This window comes from Trichosurus vulpecula, chromosome 3, assembly GCF_011100635.1.
Source record: "Trichosurus vulpecula isolate mTriVul1 chromosome 3, mTriVul1.pri, whole genome shotgun sequence".
Classification (NCBI taxonomy): domain Eukaryota; kingdom Metazoa; phylum Chordata; class Mammalia; order Diprotodontia; family Phalangeridae; genus Trichosurus; species Trichosurus vulpecula.
The window spans coordinates 326,687,041-326,704,727 of record NC_050575.1 but is presented as its reverse complement, the minus strand read 5'-3'; the positions used below and the strand labels follow the sequence as shown (position 1 = coordinate 326,704,727).

The 17,687-nt window shown below is 34.4% G+C and overlaps 1 protein-coding gene across 1 annotated transcript in view; it reads right to left on the bottom strand.

The window, feature by feature from the left end:
• Window positions 1-2,377: 2,377 nt before the first annotated feature.
• The window catches only part of XPO1 (exportin 1), a 52,984-nt gene continuing 37,674 nt past the window's right edge, over window positions 2,378-17,687 (bottom strand). The window contains exons 14-26 of the mRNA XM_036748641.1: window positions 17,257-17,395; window positions 16,465-16,646; window positions 15,835-15,991; window positions 15,581-15,744; window positions 14,969-15,103; window positions 13,305-13,488; window positions 10,978-11,084; window positions 10,019-10,213; window positions 8,101-8,269; window positions 6,972-7,106; window positions 6,716-6,875; window positions 6,535-6,631; window positions 2,378-4,425 (exon numbers count right to left, since the gene is read on the bottom strand). Coding sequence (XP_036604536.1) covers window positions 4,279-4,425; window positions 6,535-6,631; window positions 6,716-6,875; window positions 6,972-7,106; window positions 8,101-8,269; window positions 10,019-10,213; window positions 10,978-11,084; window positions 13,305-13,488; window positions 14,969-15,103; window positions 15,581-15,744; window positions 15,835-15,991; window positions 16,465-16,646; window positions 17,257-17,395 — 1,971 coding nt within the window. The 3' untranslated portion in view covers window positions 2,378-4,278. The remainder of the gene's footprint in view (window positions 4,426-6,534; window positions 6,632-6,715; window positions 6,876-6,971; window positions 7,107-8,100; window positions 8,270-10,018; window positions 10,214-10,977; window positions 11,085-13,304; window positions 13,489-14,968; window positions 15,104-15,580; window positions 15,745-15,834; window positions 15,992-16,464; window positions 16,647-17,256; window positions 17,396-17,687) is intronic.

The following is a 17,687-nucleotide window of genomic DNA, read 5'->3' as shown; positions in this document are numbered from 1 at the left end:
GTTGACTGCCCTGGGGTTTCCTGGCAGGAGTAATCTGAGGCTATAGGCAGCAAATCCTACTATTCCAATGAGATACTTTATATTTAACGCACTTGTGCCCAAGAATGTTTCCTGGTGGGGGGGGGGGGGGGAACTTTTCTAAAAACCATATGAAAGATGTTGCACTGGCTAATATAACCTTTTTAGTTAAGGCTTTTACTAGTTTAGTCCCAGAAAAAAGGAGTCATCGCCTCTTTGAACTAGTCCTTTTGAATAGTGAAATCCCCACCTACTGGAACTATAGTATGTTACTTTTAGACAGCCAGACCCTTGTTAGACAACTGGCGAACTACTAGCTCATTACAAAGTGTGTAAAAATATAAGGCTTATTTTAACAATTACAGCAGTGATTTGCACATAATGTGCATTTAATGTTTGTTATTGGATGCCTTTTCTGTAACATTATTCCCAAGTTCCAGCCATTCTGCTTTGCTAATTAAAAAAAAAAACCAGTATTAAAAGCAGAATCAACTACCAGATTATCATAGACCTATCAGGCAGTATTTATGTACTTTTTTGTTCCCCAATGTTCTCAATAATGCCAATTTCTAAGTATATCAGTGGCTTTTATTTTAACAAAGTACTTCTTGACTTTTAATGCTTTTGCAAAAAAATGCCATAAAACATTAGTTTAGAACCTCACAATGTATGTCGACTATCAACTACCAATGTAGACATTGTTCCTAAATACTTATGGAAACACAAGACTTTCTACTAATATAATCACTATCATAGATTCAGTTAATTCAAAATCTGAGCTGTCTTACCCTGTGATAATCAGAACCAAATTATTAGCCTGAATATCCACCAAGCTTGCTTATATATTTTTATTCACATTTGCACAATAAAAGTGTTGATATACTTAAGATCATTACTCCTCTTCCTTGGGCATTTCTAGAATAACACCCCTAAATCATGAATAATTTTTGAAAAATTTTTAAAGACTTTTGTATAGGTGTCACTTTTTAAAACCAGCAAAACAAGTTTTGTAGGTATTAAAATCAGCATACAATGGAGCACAATACAACCTACTGAATTTGATTCAATAGATGAAAACACCGACAAAGGCTAATCATTATAACATCAAAAGGGATAAAAAACGAGACATTAACCTCACCAATGGCATATTTCACCACCATGAAGATCTAGCACAAAACCCAAAGGACAGTCAGGTCCTCCAGATGCTCCTTTTTGTGAATTACATCATGTAGATTTCAAACCCCCCAGAACACTGCAGTGCCTCCTAGATGAGATACATAATAGTTCAAAAGCTCATCCTAAATGGAAAGTCAGGCAGGCAGGCACACTGATATACTTACTGGAGAAACTAAGTGGTACAACTGTTAAGAATTTGTTTGCAATCACAGTAACCAACCAAACAGAACATACTTTTTTAACCCAATAGTCTCACTCAAGTTAGTCAGACACAAGCACATACCAAAATATTCATGGCAGCGCTGTGATAGCGCCAAGAACTAGAAAGAAGTAAAAAGCTAAAAACAGTGTATGAACTAATGGATGCTTGTACACTTAGAAATGAAGAGAAGCAATATAATATAGTGAAAAGAGCTGGCTGCAGAGCCAGGAAGACTTGGATTCAAGTCCTCCCTCTGACATATACTTTGTGACCTAGGACAAGTCCTTTAAACCAATCCAGGGATTGGTGAACTTGTTTATATTTTGACAACTATAATTCAATATAATGTTTGCTTTGTAATCCTATGTATTCTGTGCATTTAAAAACATTCCGAGAAAGGATTTAAAGGCTTTACCAATTGCCAAAAGGATTGCTAACACAAAAGGTTAAGAATCTCTGTCCTAATTAGATTTGACTTACAGCAAAGGCACTGCCCTGCATTGGTAGAGGGAGTTTCTTCACCAGACAATACCCTGTACCAACAGATTTAGTGCCTTTCCTCTTAGGGAATGTGGAAAGGTATGTCAAATAGCAAAATAAATGGATATCTAATGTCCATGAATATATTCATGACATCATCTCTAAAAGGACACAGAACTTCTTGGTGGGGGAAAAAAAAGGTACTTGGAATGGTAATGTAACACTTAAGTTTCTCATAGATGAAGTGGGAGAGTACTAGCTAGGACAATCATTATAAACGTCATCTGAAATTTTTTCTGGTTTTTGCTCATTTTTTTCCCAAGCTAAGATTTAATCTAGCATGGGATATGCCCAATGTATTTTAAAACAAAATAGCTGCAGTAGCCTAGCTATCCATATAGGAAAAATTGAGTGAATGGATATTTACTGTCCAGACTATGGCATCATGATAACTTGAAGTGTTCCAACCAACATAAATACAGGCACAGAACCAGGACTAAATGTACTAAACTCCATTTTTTATGCTTTCCAGAGATTTACTACAGCTACAACCTAGAAATTGCAACAGCTTTCACAAGGCATTAAATAATTTTCTATTTAAATAGTTATAATACAACTTTAAAATTACATTCATTATCATGAAGTGATTTGTCTTACAAAAAAAGCTTTAAAGTATATTTAAGATGTAGCATATAAACATTACACTACAACAACTTCTTTTTGGTTGAAGTTAAAACACAAGTCACCAGAAAACAAATTCTGACAAATGCCTTTTCTGCCGCCCACCTAAAGATGGCGGGCAGCTTGTAGTCCTATGGTTCTGAATGACCAAAACCACCTCTTAATACCAAGTTCTCAAGGCTTGACTGTGTACAGATGATCTTACTTCTTTAGGCTCTTTAATGTTTTTATCAGAAATGAAACTCTGGACCAAATCATGCCCTTTCCTGTACTCCCTTTATCTACAACTTTCCCCAAGTCCTAGTCCCTTCCAATTGTTGACCCATTTTTGTCCCAAAATCAAAATACTAAAGTCTAGCCATACCCTCCCCTCTTTCCTTAATGAAATCACAGCAATTTAGTTGGAATTAATCCCTACATATTAAAAAGAAACAAAGCAGTATGAGATTATTTTAAGATAGCAATGAATGCAATTAAAAAGGCAACTAGTTTTCCTGAAATTCTACAAAGTTCCTTTTGGTTGACAAACGTTCTATTCCTTCACCTCCATTTGACAGAAAAAAAGGAGATTTATACAAGGGTACACTCATAAAACTTTTATGTTTAGAAACAGGTTGATAATCTGTAGACATATATATGTATATATACACATACAGACACACATGTTTCTGTAATTACATAGAGCAATTTAAAAGCTACATTTTCCTGTCCATCATACAACTGTTTCTATCCCAGGTTCCAAACTCTTTACGTTAAGTTGACTCAACACAAAGATGACCACTTCCAATAATACATCAATAATTGAGTCAATAAAGGAAAAATAAATGTAAACCAAGTTTATTTTGCTCTTAAGTAGTGTTCTTAAAGCACTACAGCATGGTAAACAATGTAAATTAGTATAAGTCATCTCAAAAGCCAGAGTTTTTTAATGAGTTGTTAAAAAGATGCAGCCTATTCTAACAGGATAAATATTTTTAACCATTTCACTTCGAGTTAATGAAGGCTCACAAATGAGCAACACTCCTCATTGAGGAAAACAAAAAGCTGTTGTCGACAAAGCGACAGCACACACACACAAACAAAAAGAACTGTGTAAAAATAACTAACTGTGTTCCCATACTCTCTGAAGTTGCTTTACAATGGGATGATATGCACATGATCTTGCTGCAAACTTGCCATACAGACTCGTAATACATGTAGTCTAGCCATCCAATTCAGTCCAAGTGGTGCTACCTTTTAAGACAATGCAGCACTGTAATAATCCTTTAACAACGCAATTGTTTTACTCATTAACCTTTTCTTCTAGACTGAAATATAGGCTAGAAAGAAAATGCTCCCTAATTAAAAATTGGTATTGTTACAGGAAAAAATTGTATTAATTTTGCAATAGAATTTACAAGTATATTTTTTTCAAATTCAATTTGTTTCTTCCCCCCATCCCAGCCACAAAATGGGCATGAAGTAATATTGTTTTTTAAAATGCCTTAATTCTCAACTTCATGCAAATCTAAATAAAGATGACTGAAACAAAAGCTTAAACATTGGAAGGATATTTCACAGAAAATTTCTTATACAAAAAACACATAAGAAAAAGGGCCACTAGGTGACATTTTAATTTACAAATTGGCATCATTTTGGTCAACAAATATCCAAATGCTGTTTTCTTCTACCACAACAAAGCAGCTGTACAGAAAAAAAAACAGCATAACTTGTTTTGATTTTTAATCGCACATTTCTTCAGGAATTTCATGTGGATTAAGGATGCCAGGGACAGACATCTGAAGTTTATGTTTCTCTTCCTGAGCCTGTCGAAGGGCTGTTTCTCTTTCTTCTAAAAACAGATCAGATGTATCTTCTCCTGCAAATTCCTGTAAAAAGGGTTGTTTAAATGCTTATTTCACACAACATACTCAGTAGTTTTTTCCTTTTAAAGATATTTCAAATAAAAAGAAATGCCAAATTTTAAAAACTTCACAAGTTTATCCAGAGTAAACCCATTATTAAACAATATTTCCCAAATAAATGATTCAGGATAGTGAAATAATGACCACCTTTTAATTCAGCTAAATTGGCAAGGCAAACCTTAAATGCCAGAGTTTGTCAAAAAAAATTTTTTATTCATGTTTAAAAGCAACTAGATTATAGTAATTATCATAAGAGATGACAAACTGAAAGCACACTATAAAGATAACTAAGTAAAAAATATTTATCTCCTAGAAATGGAGGTATTGACATTTAACTCACTTTTCACTCAGTGAAATAGGTTATAGAGTGCCTGAAAGTCTTAGTGAAGTTACTGAATATGAAACATTGAGCAAATAAAAAGTTTAAGCTTTATATCTATATCCTATAAGTCCTACCTAGCATTATAAAAATATAGAATTATACTATATTAGAATTTGATCTTCACTCTATGCAAGGTGATGTACTCCTAACAGGATTGAAGAGTATTTAATTCTTAATTCAACCTCTTCCTTTTACAGAAGAGGAACCCAAGGCTTAGAGAACCTAAGCAACTTACCAAGTTCACATTTACACACTGCTTAGTGCACAGCAAATGTGGTTTCTCCTACTCCAAGGTATATCCTCCCACCACTACATCATACTACTAACACACAAATTGTATGGCATCTATGGAAATTATTTCACTTGATTATCACTGTCACAACAATTCTGAGGCAGGTGATATTAGTATTCTCCCCATTTTACAGATGAAGAAATTGACAGTTAAGGAGGGAGGTCTTCAAAGAAGTTTTAAGTGTCTGTGGCAGAATTCAAACTCTATTCTCCCTAGCCTGAGTTGTGCCACCTACTACACTGGTCTTGTAACTCTAAAATTCTTTCCTAAGTGTTCTTAGCTACCTTACAAGTCCATCAAATTATTGGCACTTCAGTGATTAATTTCTTGTAACATACCTGGAGGCAGAATATTAACTTAGCCGCAAATGAACATTATTTCTGTTTTCTAGTATGTTTTTTACGTTTAAATATTTCCCAATGTTTTAATCTGGTTCAGCAAAATTTAGGAGTGTTGCAGGTCATGTGCTATCTTGATATCCTTGGAGTAAAATATAGTGAGATTTCAAGTGAACTTAATCTTAGAATCTCGCTTTTTTTGTGGAATCTTGTGGATTTCTCAATTTCTGATAGCTCTTTGGGGCCCATAAATGAATACACTAGTGTGGACATCAGTAATGTCCCATTCATGTTTCCCTATGATTTTTCCGTGAGTTTGAACAGTTCAATTTAAGGCCTACATGAACACCAAAAAGAAAAAGCATCATATTAAGCTGTACATTTGCCATTTGCAAATGCCAGAAAAAGCACAAGATTGCTTAATCAAATTTTCAACTGATAATCTCCAGTCAAATGTAACTTTTAACGTAGAATAATCTAAGATCAGTTTGTGTCCAATTGCAAGGCAGCACAGGGAATTCATTATAATTACATAAAAAAACAGGAAATAAATGCCATATATATTACGTACAAGTTTTTGAAAGTGGGTAGGATAGTAGGGGCAGTGACATACGAAAAGAAACAAGAAAAATGAGAAAATTAAATGTGTATTATTAACCTTACATCTCTTTCCTATGGCAGCCTCCTCTACTTATTTAAGGACACGTGGGCTCCCTCATCACAATATTACCACTGCTGCCTTATAAACCCAAATAGAAAATAAGGTCTGACACACGTAATTTTGCTTTGTAGATAATCAATTTAAAAATCACAGATCCGAGGGGTGGGGAACCTGCTCTCTAGGTCCTCAAGTGCAGCCCTTAGACTGAATCCAAACTTCACTGGAACAAATCCCCTAAAAAGGGGTTGCTATAAAACTCAGTCAAAAGGCCTCACCCCTGACCTATCCCATACTTAATATCCTCTTAAAACTAAAAGGATCGTTTGAAGGTACAACATGTTATCTGTATTCTGTACAGTAATGAAGTTAGTATTATAAGAAAATCTGAATAACAACATACCTTTATCTGAACCAGGAAATCCCTAAGATGCTCCTTGAAAGCAGGGATATCCTGATTTAAACTGAAGAGTCCTGTTACAAACAGTTTAACTTGAGCACTGAAAAGCAAAAACAGTGATGAAATCAAATATTTCTACAAATTGCATTCAAAAGGCAAACTTTAAAGACTATATACTACTTACTCTTGCAGGTGAGGAAAAGCAGATTTGAGAAGATTAGCCACATACTCCTGAATAAACATTTGGTTGTTAACTGGGTTTCCAGGATTCAATGGTGTACTTATTTTTCCTTCTTCTACTAAATTAAACATGTATGCAAGGATCGAAGCATGCATTGTTAAACCTGTGGATAATGTGAAAATCGTCAATATTCTTAAAGGCTAAAACCATAGACGATACCTACTGCAGAATTCGGAACTTGACCTTCACATGTTCTTACCAGCAGTATGTGAGGTGTCTGTCACAACTGAAAAGATGTGCTGAAGGATATCACAGAAATAGGTCTGATAGAAACTCTGAGCAGCAGCTTCTTCTTGTGCAACGTTTTGCAAGAGTGTAAAGAGTATTTGTAGGCCTAAAATATATGGAATAAAACTTAATCAGTCCTAATCATATTATTTAAGATACATAATATTGATAAAACAACATCATCTTGAACTATACACAATCACTTATATTGAAGAGATAAGCTAGCAAATATGCAATATTCTTTTTTTCCCCCATCAATTCTATTTTAGCAAAGCAACCAAAGTAAAAATAGTTGCTAATTTAACATGATTTCATTGGAATCACTCCTTCTGGTTTTCTACTACGAAATTCTTCATGTAAAATTTACCTTTTGAACCATTCCAACCTGAATGAGGCCAAGACACAAAAATATTTAAATCTAATAAAACCTATTAAGTGAGACTTACTATCTTTTATACATAATTCTCTGTAGATTCAGACATTTTGTACTTGTATCTTATCAGGTACTTAAGAAATGTGAAAAAAGTTCAAAAAGAAGCAAAGAAAACCAGGGCAGTGTTAAAAGATGTGGCATTTATTAAAAGAATTGTGAATAGGAGACCATAACCTTTCAGACAGAATCCTCTTTCTGTTCTGCCGTATATATAGAATTTGGTGGGGTGGTGGTCGTGGTGGCATTAAGCACAGAATTTTAAAAATTAAATTTAAATGTTTGTTGCATTTCACAGCTTGAACTCAAGTCTTCCTTACCCTGTACCACATGCCTACAGAATGGAAAATGGCCAAGAGATAGAGAGATCATACTGTTATCTTTTCTTCCAAGTGCAAACAGTACAACAAAGCAGCTCTATTCATTACTATCAAATTAACTTTTGTGAGATTCTAGAAACAAACTAATGCTGTGCACTCTTGCTGACAACAGCAAGACGATCAGTATGTTCTACTCAAACATTCTGAAATCAAATTTGTAAAGTTAAGATGTAAATTCCTATTTATCTTGTAAGTTTATTTGTAATAAATACCTCAAACAAAACAGTTCAAGTAAATAAAATCTTGGAGAGGTGAATGACAAGAACTAGATTTCCTTTATTTTTTATTACCTGTATCTGCAACATTCCTCATAGTATGCTTGAAAGCCCAAATAATCGAATCCAAAACTAATTTAAATTGTGCAGGTGGAATGGCCAGGAATGCTGGGAAACAATGAGAATTTACAGCCTGAAGTAGCAAGAAAAAGTTTGTTCTGTGTTCAGGATATTCTTCAAAGTCCTACAGATAGAGGGTGAAGAAAAAAAAAAGTAAAGTTTATATACCATTGTTCTATCACCTAGAGGTTGCAAAGAGCCAAAAACCGAGGACTATTGTCACGGGATTGTATGACCTCGGCAATCACTCACTTCTGTCTTACCTTCTTCTTAAGGCTGCACTATAAAAACTGAACTTTTATTTATTTGCCTATCACCTTTACGTGTTTTTTATACACAAACAGTTCTGGGGGCAATTTTTTCAAAGACAAACCTAGGGTGTCAGTGGGTGACTGAAAAGCTTCTGCAATCTGTTAATCAACAGTCATGTGCCAGGAGTTATGCTTTGTACAAAAGACTAACCCAAGTTTTGAGGCACCATATATAAACCTGGTAATTCCTAGGAACAACACATTAAATATATAATATTAATTCTTAAGTAGATTTCAATTTAGTCATGAAAGTATGCCATTTTATAATGATGTATCAACTAGTATATTTTATTAATAAAAATAGCAGCTAAAAGTCTTCACAAACTTTAAGTAATCAAACACACTGAACTTATAAGGTATGTTTGCATGTTAGTTAAGAATCAAATGAAAATGCTGGCACATATGACTAGTCAGACATTTGCAGATGACAGTTTAAAGAATACAAAGCATAGCAAAGGCCATAACAAAACCAAAATATCTGCATTTTCTTGTACCATTCTCTTGTCACACTTCTTTGGAAAGAGGATAAGGCAATTATGAAAAGGATTCTTAGATACCATCTATACCTAATCTATTTTAAGAATACTACCTCTTATGCAGGAATTAAGTACCCTATGGAGATTACTCTCATTGTAACTAGCTACTTGAAGTCAAGAACCATGGTACTTCTTATTTCTGTGTCTATTCCAAATAACATACTCATGCTACTCAACTTATGTTGGGAATAAATTATTAGTAAACATTAAGCTATTAACAATTGCATGAAAATGTGAGAAAGAAAAATCAGAACTAAGTACATTTTTTTTTTTTTACTAATCAAACTAACAAAAGATGACCAAGAAACAGAAATTGTCAACAATTGTCAAACAAGATTTGTGGACAGACAGGGTCACTGATACACATGGTTGGCTCTTAAGAATAGTAAATTGGCCCAACCAAATTGAACATCAATTTGGAGTTATGCTCCAAATCCAGCAAATTTAGGAATATGGAGAATAAGATAATCAAGAAGCAAAAATATATGGGGTGATTTTCTAATATGTGCAATCTATGATTTAGAGCTAGAAAGGACCACAGAAATTCTAAGTTAAACCCTCTCTAGGTCTATGTTCCAAGAAGGTATTTAATAAGAAACATCTGTATTTATACCTAAGTATTCATAATAGAATGATGAATACATCCTACTTTACTCTATAGGGAGACAAGAGAGTCTGGGCACATGCTTTCAGGTATTTGTTTACCTAACTGTACTTTGTTACAAGGGAAGGTTTGAGTAAAAAATAATCAAAAGACATTATTAAAATAAGCACAGGGATCTTTTATTTGGATGATGTGGAAGCACTGATTGAATGAGTAAGGATTTTGTGATGATGCTACTTATTGTGTTGTCTGCAGAATTATGCAAGTAATCATGCCGCTGCTAGATTTATAGACATTATTAGGTGTTAAAAAAATTATGGCTCCTTGTTATTTTTGAAAAATGGCCCAATTTAATGGTCACTCTTAACAGGATTATTATGCCTATACAAGTTCTTGCCAAAATCAAGATCTAAGTAGTATACCTTGTTTATCATATTTAATGTGCATTCAAAAACAGCATCAAATATCTGAGGTATTTCAGCCGTTATGTGCCCCCCTAATTTGTTGACGATGATGGCCATTGTACTAAGTACTTCTGGTTCTCTAGCAGCAGGAACATTTCTCTGGTAATCAATCAGAACTGCATCCAACAAAGGAGGAACGAAATTTTCAGCTACCTGTTAAGAGGCAAGAAAATAAAAATTTTAATCGGTAAACTTGAAACTAGGAATTTATTATACCATTCACTGATTCTAAATCAATATTATATCACAATTTACTACATGGTTTACAGTAGATTTAAGTGGTTCAGAAGGAAAACTCTTCATCAACATCTTCCACAAAACATTTTGCTTCTTGCAATGTAAAACACTGAATTCTTTTGAAAAAAAAATTTATTAGAAAGCTGTTCATCTTCAGTAATATGTATTTTCCCTTACCTAATGGTTTCCCTCTAAATTTTAGCTATACTGATCTTGTTTAAGCCTAAGTGCTTTCCAATCTTATGGAATTAAAATGTTCTTATTTTCTGTAATCCTTTGTATACTTTGGCTGATAAAGAAGTCCTCCCCCATGCTTTAAATCAAATGCAAATGAAATTTCCACCTCACATCCAAATTGGGGGGGGGGGGGGAGAGAAAATAATGACCTTTGTTGGGGATGTGGGAGGACACTAATAATGTAAAAAAACAACAAATAAAACAAATACAATTTTTTTTGAAAGACTAATTCTCACTGTGCTGACCATAAACACAGTCAATACATGGATTTTTTTTTCTGACTACGCTAAAAAGGATTTCTAAAATTAATTTCCAATATTTAGGAAAAGTTCACTAATGTAACATACTTATGATTCTTTTAGAATTATACTATGTAAAGAATTGATCATAGATCCTTCCAAGAGAGAACAAAAAACCCAAACAAAAATAAATTTCCTACTTACCATCTGTGGATCATTAGACCGGTTCACCCAACCAGATATTAATTTTAAAGTTTCCCTTTTTACTGTTCGCATACTTCTAATCAAGGGTTGCTTTGTAACCATTTCACCTAAAAAAATGAAAAAGTAATAAAATTCTGTAAGTTTCAAAATCTTGTAGGCATTATATCTTAAAAAAATATATCTTATTAAAATAAAGACTCATGATTTTTAGGGTTGGAAAAACCTAGTTTTTGAGTCCAATGATTGCCAATATTGAATTCTAAAAAACTAATTTTAATGACAATTTTAGCCAAGCAGCAGGATGTAAAATAAACTGGGAGTGGTAAACATGTGGCCTTAAGGCCACATGAGGCCTTCTTAAGTGTGGCCTTTTGACTGAATCCAAATTTTACAGAATAAAAGGATTTCTTCTGCAAAATTTGGATTCAGTCAAAAGGCCACAGGTTGCCCAGCCTGAAATAAACCTACGTAAAGTATCAACATTTCTATATATTACCAACAAGACACTACGAGAGAGACACCTCATTTAAAATAACCATAGACATAAAATACTTAGAAGTTTACCTGCCAAGATAAATAGAAAGGCAGAACAGTGGAAGAGTAGACATACAATATCCAGTAATAAATGATTTTAAGTAATCTTGTGTTTGACAAATAAATGTGAAAGAGATAATATTGGAGAAAAAAATTTATAGATGTTTCCTTGGATAAAGGATTCATCTCAACTATATAGAGAACTTTGTCAAGTTTATAAGAATGACTGATTCTCCAATTGATAACTGGTAAAAGGAAATGAACAGGCAGTTTTTTGAAGAAAAAAAAATCAAAATGACATTTTCACATGAAAAAAAATGCTCTAAGTTATTAATGATGAGAAATATATTAACCAACGTTGAAATATTATTCATACCTATCAGTTTAGCTAAAACGACCAAAGGGAAAAATGACAAATGTTGGAGGAGATGTGGAAAAACTGGGACACTAATATGCATGCTGTGGGTGGCAATGTGAACTGATCCCACAACTATTTGAGAGCAATCTGTAATTCTACCCAAAGAATCATAAAACTGTGTATACCCTCTGACCCAGCAACACCACTACTAGGTCTGTTTCCCAAGGTGACAAGGGAAAAAGGAAAAGAACCTACATGTTCTAAAATATTTATAGTGGCTCTTTGTGGTGGCAAAGACCTGGACACTGAGGGGATGACCATCAATTGCGGAACGGCTAAACAGTTTTTGTTACATGATTGTCGTGGAATGCTGCTGTGATCTAAGAAATGATGAGCAGGCTGATTTTTAGAAAATCATGGAAAGACTTGCATGAAATAATGAAGAGCGAGATGAGCCGAGCCAAGAGAACGTTGGAGACAGTAACAGCAATATTGTTCAAAGAACTCAGTCCTGTTGATTATAAACTACAAAGAACCTGTAAAGTTAGATGCTATCTACCTCCACATAAAGAACTGATAAAAGGTATTAAGAGTATGATTTTACATGTATTTATAAATTGGTATCAAATGGTAGCCTCTAGTTTCAGGTAGGGAGGGAGGGCAGTTTGGAATTTATAATTTGACAAAAAAAGTAGAAAAGAAGCAGCTATGAAGTCTTATGTTTAATAATAGGTGCTTCTGTATCCCTACATAGGTTTACAAATTTACGTTCAATCTACTTAACAGTTTGAACTTCTGGAGACTGAATGCCTTTTGTATACTCCTGTGCTAGATAAAATATACGATGTATTTATTCTGGAAGATATACCAATAAATTAACATTCTTTTCCCAGGAAAATTACTGGAAAGTCTCCCCCCTCCATCAGGTGGCCTCTCTTATGAAGGTGAACATGCATCAGGAGGGTCAAATCCTCATTGACTCAGAGTCAGACCCTGAGACTTATCTCAGCAATTCCGAAGCCTACACCCCACCCTCCACACTTTTGCTGTACCTATGCCTCCTGGGCCATTTGAATATTAGAGAAGCCCACATTTCAACTGTCTTTTACCCTAATAATATTTCAAAATACATATTTTTCCTATGACAAAACACTTGAAGGTTCTTATTATATGCTTAGAGTAGAGGGAAAATTAAGATGATCATTCCCTATATACAAAACCAGGCCAAACCAAATATAACCTCAATTCCCATACTATCCTATGTCAATTCACAATGGACACCACTATACTGTCCTAATTTCCTGAAAATTAGTCTTCCTTGAGATATGTAATTGGACTAATCTTGGCCAAGTTGTACATAGTAAAAGGAAGTATACTTTCTTTAGCAAAGATTTCCTACTTAACTGCAATAAAAAAAGAATTTAGAAATGCTCACCGTTGGCCTGGATAGCTGCAGAAATATTTTCACTGAGGCACTTGTACACATTAAGCATATCTAAATAAATCCGTCCAAGCTGAATTACAAAGGGGTGACCAACAGCTTTACATGCTCTTACATTTGTTTTCAAAATACTTCCAAGCTGCTTAACTGTTTCAGGATCCTTAAGTATATCCACATTCTGTAAGAAAAAATGTATCCCATGTGGTTAAGATTAAGTAATCTGACATACTATAAACCAAAAATGATATCTAAATATTTGCAATTCAGTGCACTAAACTGGTGGAAATGGAATAACGTATAATGTGTCTAAATGAGAAGGGAAGGAGGAAGAGAAGGATAACAGTAAGTTTTCAATTATAAGGGAAGTCAAGCCCAGATGACAAATGACATTCATAGAATGAAACTACTATAGTAGAAACGAAGATTGTATTTTACAGACAATTTAAAATTTCCCACATGCCCACAGGACAACTTTGGCCTGACACAATATACACTGAATTGTATATTACATTCTTTTGAACACTATTTTTTAAAAGTTTTCAGTATCATTATTTATTCTTTGGATCCAAAGTCCTATAAAAATATTTTGAAGTTTAATGATGCTCTGTGAGTACTTCTGACATTTATATACACCATCATCTCCTCAAGCCTTTTCATTTCATTCTTGTTCATATAATCTGTTGTTCAGTCATTTCCGAACCATTGGGATTCCAATTTGGAAGAGGCTTGCCACTTCCTTCTCCAGCTCATTTTATGGATGAGGAACTGAGACAAACAGAGTTAAGTGATTTGCCCAGGATCACCCAGCTAATAAGTCTCTCAGGCCAGATTTGAACTTAGGAAATGAGTTTTCCTGATTCCAGGCCCAGTACTCCATCCATTGTGCCACCTTGCTGCCCAACCACAAAGCTTCAAAAGTGTACCCAAGGGAAATCCAAATTTGCTGTCGTCTGTTCCTAACAGAAGACATTCCATCTCCATGCTTTTCTGATACATAGGTTATCCCCAATGTCAAGAACTGAACTCCAGCCTCTTCATCTTCAATCTTCATCTCCAGCCTCTTAAAATCTCTAGATTCTTCAAAGCTACATGCCTACTGATTGACTAACACATTAGTCCAACTATCTAGCTGCATATTATTATTCAGACAATATATTTTTCATCCACATTGTCTTTCTAGCATGGATGGTTAGCACAACTGCTTTGCATTACTGTAAATTTTACTGAGGATGCTTGTAATATTTTCCAGGTGTCAATGCAAATAAATAATGGCTAATAGCATTTTTAGAGAACCTCTAATCATCTTCAATAGAGAAGCCCTTTTACTTGGACTTCACCAAGGAGACTTCCCATGACAATGATGAATGAATGAATGCCTTTGTATGAACATCTTGATGTTTACAATGTTGCAAAATGCCAAATAACTGTTTTCACAAGTCAAATATAGTTAGAATCCATGACTTAATTTATGAGTATGCTGTCTTTTCTGACATGAATCACAGCTACTATTGTATGACTTATTAAATAACCTCACAGTATACTGGTCTACACCTATTTGAAAAACTAGGTCTATGCCCATTTGATTGCTTTTTGGGCACTCTTTCCCAAAACATCAGTGACTCCTAAAATTTCCCAAGAAAACTATATAGAACACTTACTTTTGTGGCTTGCTGAATTATGCTGTCCCACACCTGATTAGGAAGTAGCATATATTTTTCTATCAAATGTTCTTGTACTGTTTGGTCAGTTTGCGCACCAATCATATATCCAACAGCTTCATAGAATGTATGAACCTAGTATGGAAAGTAAATTAAAATTAAAATTATACTCAGCAATTTGAAAATTTTTGGTGCTCTTCTTATTAATGCATTTCCCTACTCATCCCCCAGCATTAAAAACTTGGTTCACAAGAATAACCTTTTTGGGAGACTTCATTTTTTCCCTACATCACAGACCATTTTAAGTAAACGGAACTGCTATTTTCAGAATACCTATCATATACATAACTCTCACAACCAAAGTCTAAATTTTTTTACTATCAACCTAAATTCATAATAAAATGTCATCTGCTGCATGTTCAGTTCACTTCCTAGCTTTAAATTTTTTCCTTATAAAGACCCCAATATTGGAAAAGCTAAACAATGTTAAATATGGGGACCCATTACATCTAAGGAACCACAACTTGGTAATTGCCCCAACTACTACTGATTCAGTCCATTTCTCTATCAGTAATATACTTTATGAAACTACTGACCAGCTATGAAACATACCTGCTGAGGCTGAAGATCACAAATGATAGTGTTAATGTTGTTCAGAATCTCATCAATGAATGGCATTACTTCTCCAACCTGAACCTGAACAAAATGCCTGCGGCATTTTTGCGCTATTTTTATGAAGGTATCACAGGCCATATCCTGGACACCATCGTGGGTTTCTAAACAAGGGAAAAGCATTTAAGCATTTTATTCTCACCAAAAAAATTTTTTTAAAATAGAGGCATAATTAGAAAATTAAAAAACCTTACCATGCATGAATTCAAATAACTTGTTGACCACAGTCTTCAAAAATTTCCAATGAGCTCTCAAAAACCTTGGATACTGTCCTACTATGTACATGATATTTGATGCAATAATAGCTTTATTATCTTTGCCTCTTTTCTGTTCACATAATCCTAAAAGATCCTGTAATATAAAAGAAAATCTCATTCAGAGGATGGTAACAATCAACCAGACTGAAAAGTTTTCTTGTAATCTGAGTAGAAAGGAAAATACCCATTTTTCTGGGGATGAATTACCTACAGCTTTTTAAGGGGGATTCTTTAGACAGATTAATTAGTAGGCAAAAATCTCAATCTCCAAGAAAGGGACATGTATGTAACATATACACACAATGGTTTTATTTTCTTGCCAACTTCTTCTATGCCCCAGGAAGTTGGACAATAGGAACCAAAACCCCACGTGTCAGGTCAGTTAAGCAAAGGAATTATCCATAGTAAATGTAAGCTATGTGGTGCCTTAAGATTTATACCACGCTTTATCACAATATTCTGAATTAGATAGTATTATTATATATCCTTTGTTTGACATACCTCCCCAACAGGCTTCATAAATTTAAGAGAAACAAACAAAGCTCAAAACCTACACTTACAACATACCTTTATGACTGTAACAAGAAACCTTTTTTCATCCTCTTCATGCATCGCTCCACTAATTGAGCCTATTGCCCAACATAAAGTGTTCAAATTTTTCCAAGACCATTCTGTTCCATTCACCTGATTGTGAAGTTTTTCAGTCATTATTCTTTCAGTATCTGCATAATCCAAATGTGTAAGGTATACTGAAAAGGGGAAACAGAAGGGAAGAAGAATTTTATATAGCGCCTACTAAGTGGCAGGCACTGTACTAATAAGCATTTCACAAATATCTCATTTTAGAACACATTTCAATGATAATTTTTTAAAAAAAAGTATGTTGTCAACTTTGTGTTTAGCACAAAGTTCAAGCGTGTTCAAGCACGCTCACCTTGAATAAAACCACTTACATAGGTAAATGGCTATGTGTATCTCCAATACAGCAGGCAATAACACTGTCACCTCAATTTGCACACACATAGACACATACAATATGGCAAACTTACCACCAATTAACAGCTGGACTTTTTAGAATCTTGATTTTACAAAGCTTATTACAAATATCATAATTTCCAACAATAGCGTTATAGTTTATCAAAATGGTCTAGTATCCTCTCCAGGCCCACTCTCTTAAATTCCCCCTGGCATTGGCTGATTGGGTGCTCAGGAGGCTGGCTAACCATTACTCCTCCTCAAGGTTCTGAAGGCAACTTGAAAAGCTGCAGTTTTCAGAACTGTTGCTCATGAGCCTCCCATTATCATTATCTCAGAATATTCACAACTAGTTCAAATTTAAAGTCATTACTATCAACTTACCCAAAGTTTCCCTCATATTCTTATACAAATTAATGGAGTCTGTATCCTTCATAAATTCTCGCACAACTTCTCCCTGATCATTTTCTACAACGAGCACTTCTTCAGGTTTAGCCATTCGACTCACCATCAATAAACGGACCTATTTACAGTACGGGGGGAGGGAATATTTAAACATTAGAGGATCTACCTACTAGGTTGGGTGCCTTCCTCTAGAGAATTTTGTATTCAGCACCAAAACATGATAGGGTCTTCTCAAAGAGATCCATGCTTACCTGAGAGGGCAAATTATAGAGCCCAACAATCCACACAGCAAAAATAAACGGATAAAAACGTTTATGAAATAATCATTTTGGTGAGCCAAGAACCCTATGAAATAGATAATATTATCATCCCATTTTACAGATGACAAAATATAGGCAGAGGGAAGATTT